This window comes from Myxine glutinosa, chromosome 11, assembly GCF_964187855.1.
Source record: "Myxine glutinosa chromosome 11, kmMyxGlut1.1, whole genome shotgun sequence".
In the NCBI taxonomy this organism is placed as follows: Eukaryota; Metazoa; Chordata; class Myxini; order Myxiniformes; family Myxinidae; genus Myxine; species Myxine glutinosa.
In genome coordinates this window covers 126,052,644-126,064,654 of record NC_136271.1, presented here as the reverse complement: position 1 = coordinate 126,064,654, position 12,011 = coordinate 126,052,644, and the positions used below count along the sequence as shown (strand labels likewise).

At 43.2% G+C, this 12,011-nt stretch overlaps 1 protein-coding gene across 1 annotated transcript in view; it reads left to right on the top strand.

Moving 5' to 3' along the window:
* Positions 1 to 12,011, top strand: part of LOC137436886 (plexin-A1) — a 427,871-nt gene that overhangs the window by 298,282 nt on the left and 117,578 nt on the right. Inside the window, 3 exon segments of the mRNA XM_068131094.2 lie at positions 8,917 to 9,053; positions 11,017 to 11,184; positions 11,437 to 11,530. Of these exon segments, the coding sequence (XP_067987195.2) occupies positions 8,917 to 9,053; positions 11,017 to 11,184; positions 11,437 to 11,530 (399 nt within the window).

Sequence of the window (12,011 nt, the reverse complement as noted above, 5' to 3'; positions counted from 1 at the left end):
AACAACCTTGCCCATTTTAAGGTTATTTTGTTCTTATCATGACCCAGTTTTCTTTCATCTCAGAATGTTTCATCATTCAATTTTATGTATTCACTCCCCAGGCTTTGAGTCTTGCTGGCTCTTCCTTCCATGTTCCCACTCTCCCTCTTTCTTCTCCCTCAGTAGAGCATGCCTGGATGAGATAATTTATTGGATGAGCGCATGCGGCACGGCCCGTAACTGGGCAATAAGTAAGCTAAAATCTACGACAAGGTCAAAGGCAAAAAAACGGTCACCGAGCTAGGTTTTGGGGTTTTAGGATGCAACATTCCGATGATAGAGCTTTAAACTCTGCTGTTAGGAATCAGGAGTGCAAAGAGGATGCATCTGTCCCAAACGACAGTGAAGCATGAAGCGTACTATATTTAACTGCAAACCTAGGACAGGTCAATTCTGATGATGAGACCCGGAACCTCAAAAGTCTGTCACAGAAGAATATATGAGTCTTTCCCAAATGACAAGTTTGGAGGTGACTCTTATCTGGGCTGAATGGCATGTCCCATTTGTCAGACTAGCTTCTGATCTTCCCTCAAATGGAAATGGAAGCAGCTGCTGTCCGCGTATCATGGAGGTGAGGGACTTAGCAAAGTTAGATTGGCAGAGTCATTCGAGGGATGCATCAGCGTGACAGAGAGGTCATTCGAATATCTCAAAACCGTCAAAATGTCACAGGACATCAGCCTTCATGGATATTCCAACGTAGAAGACGCAATCACGAGTGTTATACTGCTAACATAGATAGAGAAAATTGTGAACCTTGTGTGAAAAGTTGGCTGAAAAGCTTCAGCAATCCACAAACAGGATATTAAGTAAGCTGTGATTGCTGCCAGGCCGAGTCAAAGCATTGATATGTAACTTGCATCGTGTTTGGGGAAACAAGAAAGAAACGAAACTGATAATCTACAGTTAGAGAAGAACAATGACGAAATTTTGATGTAGTTATGGATGCCATGATCTTGATTGGAAATAGGATAACTGCTCTACAGATTTGTAATGCCATTCTTATTATCTGGCTGTGTGTGTGTGTGTGTGTGTGTGTGTGTGTGTGTGTGTGTGTGTGTGTGTGTGTGTGTCTGTCTGTCTGTGTCTGACTGTCTGTCTGTCCAGGCCATTTCAGTTGACTTTTTTTTTTTACCATTTGAGTTATATATTTTCACTAAAGCTTTATTATGATGATGTAGAGAGGCAAATTCATAATTTTGGCAAAATGTCAAAGGTCAGCATCACTAAAATCATCAATTTTTATCCAATTGACGTTAAATTTAAAATACCATTTGAGTTTTGTCATTACATTTTCAACAAAGCTTTATTATGATATGGAGAAGGCAAATTAATAATTTTATCAAAATGTCAAAGGTCAAAGGTCAGCGTTGCATAAAATCATCAATTTTCATCCGATTGACCTGAAATTTAACCTTCTGTTTTTTGTCTGTTCAGTGTAAACGAACCTTTTCTTTGTTATCAATAGTGATCTCAAGCTTGTGGAGGAGCTTGTATGTGTAATGTATTTGGGAGGACGACTCGGCCATCCTTGTGCTTTTACATGAATTACAATGACTTGGACCGGTGTGTACGGTGTGTACCCTGGTTAGAATAGGTTCACCATATCCCTGCGTGCCGTAAGAGGCGACTAAGAGGGTTGGCGTCAGGAAGGGCATCCGGCCATAAAAACATTGCCTCAAAAAGAGAACCATGACAATTACAACTACAAATGGGCTGGGTACAGCCCGAAGTGGAGATCGGTTTCTGAGGTTTGGGACATGGAATGTAGGGACAATGACAGGGAGATCAGGAGAAGTGGTGGAAGTATTGATCAGAAGAAGAGTGGACATATGTTGTGTGCAAGAGACGAGATCAAAGGGAAGTGGTGTGAGAATGGTGAAGGGTAGGCAGGGACAGAAACACAAGTCTGTGTGGCAAGGGTGCCCGGAGGGCGTGAATGGTGTTGGTGTCCTGTTTTCTGAGGAGTTTGTAGACAGTGTGGTGAGTGTGACAAGAGTGAGTGATAGGTTGATGATGGTGAAAATAATGATTGGAAAGCTCTTGGTGAACGTCATCTCGGGATATGCTCCGCAGGTTGGTCAGAGCGATGAAGAGAAGGACAAGTTCTGGTGTGCGATAGAGAAGCTGATGGAAAACGTGAAAGATGAGGAAGTTGTTGTGGTGGGAGGATACCTAAATGGACATGTGGGAAGGAGTATGGGCGGTTTTGAGGGAGTTCATGGGGGTTATGGATATGGTGTGAGAAATGTAGAAGGTGAAAGGATTTTGGAGTTTGCTGATGGAGCTGATTTATTGATTTGTAATACTCAGTTCCAGAAAGAGGATAATAAGCTTGTTACATACACGTCAGGTGGATCGACGACAACCGTTGACTACCTGATGGTGCGTAGGCGAGATAGGGGGCACCTCCGGGACACAAAGGTGATCCCGGAGGAGGAGGCTGTTTCACAGCACCACTTGGTTGTCTGCGACATGAGGGTGAAAGGTGTGAGGAGAGCTCGGCGGGTGAAGTACCAACCGAGAATGAAGGTGTGGAGGTTGAAAGAGGTGACAGTAAGGGAGGCATTAAAAGAGAGGCTGAGTAGGGTAGAGGATGATGTGGTTGAGCTTGAACGTGGTTGGATGTCAATGAAAGATAGTCTGTTGGGAGCCGTTGGTGAGGTATGTGGATGGACAAAAGGACCACCGAGGCACTCGGAAACATGGTGGTGGGATGATGAAGTTGGAAAGAGGATTGACGAGAAGAGGAAGAAGCTCAAGGAGTGGCAGAAAGCGAAGGGTACGGGAGCAGAAAAAGCAAAGCATGAAAGTTATAAGGCAGCCAAGAAGGCTGCAAAGAAAGAGGTAGCAAAGGCGCAGGAGGCATGCAGGAAAATGTTCGGAGAATGCTTGGATTCGGAAGAGGGTCAGAGAGCGGTATTCAGGATTGCAAAGCAGATAGCGAAAGAGAGGTGTGATGTGATGGGGGTGAATTGCTTGAAGGATGAAGTGGGACAAATCGTTGTGGACCCAGATGGAATTAAAGGAAGATGGAAAAGATATATTGGAAATGCTGTTTAATACAGAGAATGAATGGGATGGCAACATAGAGAGTAACCCAGTTTTAGGACGGCAGAGAAGATAACTGAGAAGGAAGTTGAGGAAGCGATAAAAGCAATGAAGAGTAGAAAAGCGGGAGGGCCGACGGGAGTTGTGGGAGATATGTTGAAGGCAGCAGGAAGTTGGGGTGTGAAGAGGATGGCAGAGATCTGTAATCTGGTGGTGAAAGAAGGGCGCATTCCAGTGGATTGGGAACTGAGTACCCTCGTCCCTCTATACAAGGGGAAAGCTGACCCTCTGGAGTGTGGCTCATACCGAGCGATAAAGTTATTGGAGCATGGAATGAAGGTATTGGAAAGGGTGTTGGAGAGGAGGATAAGGAAGAAGGTGAAGATCGACGAAATGCAGTTTGGATTTATGCCAGGAGGAGGAATAACAGACGCACTCTTTATTGTGAGGCAGTTGCAGGAGAAGTACATGGAGAAGAGGAAGAAGTTGTTTCTTGGGTTTGTTGATCTGGAGAAAGCATTCGATAAGGTTCCACGCGAAGTATTGACATGGGCATTGAGGAAGTTAGAAGTGGAGGAATGGTTGATCAGAGTTGTGATGGCAATGTACAAAAGAGCGCGCACAGCTGTAAGGACGAAGGACGGGAACAGTGGTGAGTTTGAGGTGAAGGTGGGAGTGTGTCAGGGGTCGGTACTAAGTCCACTACTATTTGTAGCTGTGATGGAGGTGCTGGCTCAGAACGTAAAGGAGGGTTTACCGTGGGAGTTGTTGTATGCAGATGATCTGGTGTTGATTGCAGAAAGTATGGATGGACTGAAGGAAAAGATGAACAAGTGGAAGGAATGTATGGAGACAAAAGGTCTGAAGGTGAATATCGGAAAGACGAAGGTGATGGCAAGTGGTAAAGCATGTGGTGAGGTGGAAAGAACTGGGAAGTGGCCATGTGCTGTGTGCAGGAAGGGTGTCGGAGTGAACTCCATTCAATGTACAATGTGCGCTGAGTGGGTTCATCAAAAATGTAGTGGTCTGTGAGGGTCATTAACCAGTGTGGCAGCTACATTCAAATGTAAGGTGTGCACAGAGGGAGCTGCAGATGGAGGAAATGTTGATTTGGATCTTGGCGACGGTGTGAAGCTGGAAGGTGTGAAAACATTTTGCTACCTCGGAGACATGCTGAATGGAGATGGTGGATCAGACTCGGCAACGGTTGCTCGAGTGAGATGTGCATGGAAGAAGTTTCGGGAACTGAGTGGCGTGCTGATGATGAGGGGAGTGTCATTGAAGCTGAAGGGAAAGGTGTATGCTGCATGTGTGAGAAGTGTTATGATTTATGGGAGCGAGACATGGGTCATGAATGTAGAGCAGTAACGAAGGCTGGAAAGGGTGGAAATGCGAATGGTTCGGTGGATGTGCAGAGTATCGTTGAGAGAGAGGAAGACAAATGATGAATTGCAAAAGATGATGGGAATAGAGCCTGTGATTGATGCTGTGAAGAGGAACAGGTTGAGATGGTTTGGTCATGTGTTGAGGAAGGATGAAAGTGACTGGTTGAGAAGAGTGATGGAAATGAATGTAGAAGGAAGTAGAGGACGGGGAAGACCGAGAAAGACTTGGCTAAAGATGGTGGAAGAAGAAATGCGGGCAATGGGGTTAACAAGGAGAGATGCAGAAAATAGGGCAAAATCGAGAAGATTGTCATGGGGACCGCAAGGCTAACCCCCGCTCTTGCAGGGAAAATGGCCTTAAAATGCATGTTGTTGTTGTTGTTGTTGTTTTGTTGACCTGAAATTTAATGAATTCGCATATCGGGTCACTAAATTGGTTCACCAATCAAAAGCTCGAAGACGTTTGCTTTTTATTATCAAAAGGTCAAAGGTCAAGGTTACATAAAATCGTCAATTTTTGTCCAATTGACCTGAAATTTTAACAATTTGCATTTTGGGTCACATAATTGGTTCACCAATCAAAAGCTAGAAGCTGATTTATTTTTTTGATCTAAAGCTCAATGGTCAAGGCTGCATAAAATTATCAACTTTCATTTTGTATTTTTTTAAATTGTTTTTGTTATTTTGAGCATGTGAAAGAAGAAGATGTTGTCTGGACGGACGCAGATGGGCTTTGTATTTTCAGATGCTTTCTAGTTTTCACCCCTTAGCCCAAATTGGGCTAAGGGGTATTGTCGTCACGGGCAGCGTCTGGGCGTCCGTCAACTTTTGGTTTCCGTCAATTTCAAGGAGAACGGCTTGTCCAATTAAACCCATTTTTGCAGTGTGTGTTGGGGTTAAGTCGAGGATGGTTCCTTTCGAAAATGGGTGCGCTGCGATTTTCAATGTGGCCGCCATGGCAGCCATCCGGGCGTCCGTCAACTTTTGGTTTCCGTCAATTTCGAGCAGAACGGCTTGTCCGATAAATCCATTTTTGCAGTGTGTGTTGGGGTTGAGTAGAGGAAGGTTCTTTTCGAAAATTGGCGCGCTGCGGTTTTCAATATGGCCACCACGGCAGCCATCTTGAAATTGGTTTCCGTCAATTTCGAGCAGAATGGCTTGTCCGATTAAATTCATTTTTGCAGTGTGTGTTAGGGTTGGGTAGGGGAAGGTTCCTTTCGAAAATGGGCGCGCTGCGATTTTCAATATGGCCGCCACGGCAGCCATCTTAAAATTGGTTTCCGTCACTTTCGAGCAGAACGGCTTGTCCGATTAAATCCATGTTTGCAGTGTGTGTTGGGGTTAAGTCGAGGAAGGTTCATGGGCGCGCTGCGATTTTCAATATGGCCGCCACGGCAGCCATCTTGAAATTGGTTTCCACCATGCATGAGCTGAGGGGTTACGTCCACTTTGCGGTGCTATTTATTAAATAATGAAATGGGAACAAAGTTGTCGAATTTAACCACAACTGGTGAAGTATGCACACATTTTATCATTCATCTGTGGCCATAGCAAATTGTGTTTCAAGATAACATTGGCAGCATGTCTCTCAGGCCTTGCATTTGCAATGTAATTCAGAACATGGCCTCCACTAGTGTGGCCGAATGGCCTTAGTCACATTATGAGCCAGCGAGTCGCGCTCGTGATCCAAGTTGTGCTCGGCCTATGTGCTCGACTTACGCAGCCAGACAATGTTACTCACAGTTCGATACAGTTGTCTAATTTAATGATAACATATATTAATGTCTATCTAATTTAACAATATGTCGATATTTTACACTTTCAATGTGGATTGTGTCCAAGGAGATGCTATTCAAACTGTGCTTTGTATAATTTAAGGAGTGAGTGATTCTACTCTGTTTCTCATGCATACTTTAATATATCTTGTAAATATTTCCAAGTGTTTGTGTGTTTGTAGGTTTTTATTTTACGGGCGAACCGTAGCACCGAGAGGCCTCAACTTTTGGGTGTAGGTACTTCAGAATCTGGCCAAGGTTTAAGTTACCCCATCCCACAAACCCCCTGTCGCTGCAAGGAAATTATCTGTCTGGATGTTTGTGTAGTTCTGAAGATCCTTGAAAAAAAGCGGCTGGGCCAATCTACACCAGATTTTGCAAACTTGCAATGTGCTGGGGCTACCCAAGGTCAGGTCATGGACACAAAAAAAGATCCCTTGCGAGGGTGAGAAGCCCACTTACGATTTATATCTGCATGGCTGGGGCAATCTTCACCAGATTTTGCAAATGTGCTGGGGGTACCCAGGGTCCATGGGTAGACAAAAACCCACTCCTACCCCACAAGGCAATTCTCCATATGTTTGTGTGTATTTTCAAAAAGCATTGAAAATAACTCACTGGACCATTCTCCACCAGATTTTGCGTACATGTTAGGGGTACCCAGGATCAGATCATGAGCACAATCCCTCCTCTACTCCCCTAGCAAGGAAATTCTCTATGTGTGTGTGTATGTACGAAAATCAAGAAACTGACCTGAAACAAGGAAATGATGCCATTTGGCCCATTATTGCTGTGGTGCACTCTCGGGTTAATTTTTTCTTCAGCTTTAAACTTGAACCTTCTTGATGGTTTGCTGAAGTCTAATTAACCTGATCTTGATCAGATGACCAGGATTGGGTGGGATATCCATCGCTGCACAAGAAAAAAAAACTATGTCGGGGTTCCGACACTATGTAGGAGTTATGTGCGTTGTAACATTGAAAACTTATAAATAGTTTCAAGTGTTTGTGTGTTTGTTTGTGCGTTTGTACATTATTCTTTCACAGCCAAACCTAGCGCCTAGAGGCCTCACATTTTGGGTGTAGGTAGATAAGAATCTGGCCAAGGTTTTGAGCTACTACACGTTGGCCTTGATGAGGCCACCAAAGGCTGCTATAAAGTGTATATTGGGGTGTGGGGTCAGGCAGTGCTGCCGCCAGCCCACAGGCAAGAGATAACCACAAAGAGGTCAATAACTCTATAGCTTTTCAATGTCCACCATGTCCCGAAACCACCGCCGAGGAAAGCTCACCCAGCCGGGAAAAATCACGGCCAAAAAGAAAATAAATAAATAACGGCTGCTTTTTCCCGAAGATAACTTTGCACTAACTTTACACTTTTGGAGGTTGTTGGTTTCGTTTTTAGCAGTCGTTTGTGAACCCCTGAAATTTGTATGCAGAACATTGCATGTTTAATTGGGTTGTTGGAGCAGTTTGTTGAAAGGCTTTGTCTTCAAAGAAAGCTGTTGTTGCATAGGGTGAGTCCAAACGACACAGATAATATAGGGGGAAGGGTTAGGGTTATTGTTAGGGTTAGGGTTAGCAATTAGGGTTAGGTTAGGGTTCGCAATTAGGGTTAGGCTTAGGTTACAACGTAACACATCAATTAAATTAAATACTGATAATAAATATATTTATCTCTCCTCTCTTCTCTTCTCTTCTCTTCTCTCTCTATATATTAAAAAAGAAAGTTTTTGTTTGTTTGTCTGCGCAAGCTAATCTCCTGAACGGTGAAAGATAGGAGGAAACCTCTGAATCCAAAAATGTCGGGACGGTCCCCGGGAAGGTTATGAGCTCGGTGGCGAGGCCGGTCGAGGCCACCTCGGCCGAGCTGGGCCCATTTCACAATTAAAAGCTGAGCTGAATTATAGTAGTCAATCGTCTACGGCCGCGAGTAAAAGCTGAATTATAGCAGTAAATTCATTCAAAAACAACCCGGGCAACGCCGGGTGCTTTCAGCTAGTATTATATAATTTTTGAAGAATATTTTTTTCAATTATTTTCTTTTCTTTTTCAATTATTTAATTTTTCAATTGTATAAATATTTGGTTTTCCAATTTTCTTTTTTGGGGATTTTCAGTTATTTAATTGTTGTTCAATTTTCACTTATTTCATTTTTGTTGTTTTTCATTTTCAATTATTTAAATACTTTTCAATTTAAAATTATTTGATATTTCCATTAATTAATTTTCCCATTCTATATATTTTTTAATTACTTTAACTCCTGGAGGGAGGCACTCATTGTTTTTATGATTGGTGTACGTTGTGTTTAGTCTTTGTGTCCCACTTTTTGAAGAGGAAGTGTTAGCTCTTACATGAGCCTGGACTTGGTATTCCAAAAAAAATGGTTGTTTTCATGATGAGACAGAATTTCAAGTGCTAGCAATTAGCTAATAATTACGAGTTGGCTACACCGGGAGCCATCAGTGATCTCCAATTGCAGCCTTCTCATTATATTTGTTTTTGGGTTCCCGTCGTGTGTGCGCGCGTGTGTGTGTGTGTGTGTCTCTTTGCCCCATTGTCATATAAGACACCATTTTTCTTTGTCCTCTATGTTTCTCCTTTAAAAGCATCATAATCTTTTCTGTGTACCTCTTCCTAATGGTATTGTTTTCTTTTTTCATTCAGAAACCAACAGTGTTTCATTTAATCCCATCGCGTGGTCCAGTATCGGGTGGATCCATGCTGACTCTGTACGGGCAGGATTTGGACTCCGGCAGCAGTGTTACTGTGACTTTGGGCAACCGTACGTGTGACTTTTATGGGTAAGACGGACCGAATTGTTTTTGCATCGATCTGCATGAGAATGATTTGCTGGGAAATCAACGGTGGGTTTTGATCGGAAAGTCTTCATTTCATGGGAATGCCGGCAGATCCGTGGACTCGTGTCTTCACCGTGTCGACTTGACAGACACGGTGTAAGTTGGGAATTGTAAATCCTTCCGCTCGTTTGCACCATTCCGTCTTCCGTTGTCTGACAAGATTTTCACCCCGATCCCCGAGGGTGAGGCCCAGTGTAACGGAGCAGAGTAATCCACTGCCATGTGTGCACGCAGCTGCGTGCACTTAGCGGCAGAGCAAATGTCAGGAAAGCCATGCAAATGTGGGGAAATTGTGCCATTTCCCCATCACAGTTGTTACTAACGAGTCCTTTCGACAGAATGTTTCTGAATCGGTTATTATCGGCTTTTGTTGTAGATTATGAAGGAAGTTTATTTGATACGTTAATATCATGGTCTGAGCGTGTTTGTAATGGATGTTGTTCAGCCCTTGTTCAAGTCAAACAAATATTTTCAAATGCTATGCAAGTCTGTTCCATCATCAACATCACAAACGTAACACAGCCACTGAGTTTGGGGGAAATGACGTCACTAACGTCACTTCACGGGATACTCTCGCTACCAGCGACGTCATGACTGTTTTTATGTTAATAATATCCACAAATTATTGCTACACTTGCAAATTATCGTTAATTATTTTTGATAGTGGCCTGTCATGAAGGATTGTCATAGGTTATTTTATTATTCATATCTCAGTTACCTCATATGTTTCATATTGAAACTAGAACGGCACTCAGTAGAGAGCATAACCTCGCCTGGTTGGCCATGTCACTCAATGGTGAAGAATCAAAATTGTCAAAAATTAAATAATTCTCATATCCGAATCCATATTCAGATCTTCACCAAAATCGAATCGATTCTTCCTCCTCACACACACAACGTGTCCACCAAGTTTCGTCCAAATCCGTCCATAACGTTTTGACATATCCCGCAATGTATAGTCTTTGGCCCTATCTCCCAATGGTGAAGAATCACTTAAGAAATTAAATAATTCTCATATCCGAATCCATATTCACATCTTCACAAAAATCGAATCGATTTGTCCTTGTCAGACACACAACCTGTCCACCAAGTTTCGTCCAAATCCATCCATAACTTTTTGAGATATCCTGCTCTGTATAGTTTTTGGCCCTATCTCCCAATGGTGAAGAATCACTTAAGAAATTAAATAATTCTCATATCCGAATCCATATTCAGATCTTCACAAAAATCGAATCTATTTGTCCTTGTCAGACACACAACCTGTCCACCAAGTTTCGTCCAAATCCATCCATAACTTTTTGAGATATCCTGCTCTGTATAGTTTTTGTCCCTATCTCCCAATGGTGAAGAATCACTTAAGAAATTAAATAATTCTCATATCCGAATCCATATTCAGATCTTCACAAAAATCGAATCTATTTGTCCTTGTCCGACACACAACCTGTCCACCAAGTTTCGTCCAAATCCATCCATAACTCTTTGAGATATCCTGCTATGTATAGTTTTTGGCCCAATCTCCCAATGGTGAAGAATCACTTTAAAAATTCTCGTTGCCGGATCCGAAACCGGATTTTCACCAAAATTTAATCCTTTCGTCCTTGTGACATACGCTACATCTCTGCCAGATTTCGTCCGAATCCGTCCACAACGTTTTGAGATATTTTGTTCACAAACAAACAGACAGGGGTGAAAACATAACCTCCATCCACCTTTGGTGGCGGAGGTAATCAGACATCATTCAATACTACACAATTAAACAACCGTTGTGTAGTTCAATACTACACAATGAAACGACGACACAATGACATCATTCAATACGACACAATGAAACAATGATCCACCGTTGATCCACAACGGTGGATCACCGGTATTAGCACACGTAGAGCATGAATTGCACGCATTGCAGGAGGGATGCCGAGCGAGTGATATGCCGAAGCCCTGTTTCGAGTATCGGAGTTCGTCCAGCGGAAGTACGAGTCCAGGTGGACGCTGCCTTGTTGCACAAGGAGCTGCATTTTGAATATGCGGAAGATCCTACGATCCTCCACATCCATCCCGACTGGACCATACTGGAGTGAGTTGTGGTGGAAAGGGATAGAATAACTATAGGGGTGAGGGAAGAGGGTGTTGATTATAAAGCTGAGGAATGACTTGTAAAATGTGAGATGGAGAGATAATGATTGCTGGAGCGGATAAATGTACCTTGGAGTTACGAGGCTAATACAGCACTAGAGAATTATAAATGAAAAACAGACCAAGTGTTTTACAACTTTGGAAGACTGCTCTGAGAAAGACAGACAATTTTATGGTGGGTGTCATGTTTCAGGGGTGGTACCCTGCTGACTGTGTCAGGGCAGAACTTGGACATTTCTCAAGAGCCAAAGATGAGGGTGAAATACAATGGTGTGGAAACTGAAGAGGTAGGCACGAGTCTTGAAACTTTCAAGTTATTTATGGGATGCCAGGGAGTATCCATGGTCCATGAATATTGTAACATACCACGACTGCCCTATTGCAAGTGTTATCTATCTATAATTCCAGTAATCTCTGTACGTTTGTACGTTTGTACGTCTGTACGTCTGTACGTCTGTACGTTTGTCTGTGACCGCTGTTTCTCGACAACTACCGGTCCGATATACTTGAAACTTGCCAGGTATATTGCTGGGGACCCGAGGATGTGCCTTTTCAAGGTTTGAAATTAATCGGACAAGTACTTACCGAGCTATGGCGATTTAGCCGTTCGCCGTTCGCTTTGCCGTTGCGAATGGACCAAACCATTCATGTAAATAGAGGGGGGGGGGGGTTCTGTGGTCGTTCGCTTTGGCTTTGCGAATGGACCAAACCATTCATGTAAATAGAGGGGGGGGGTTCTGTGGTCGTTCGCTTTGGCTTTGCGAATGG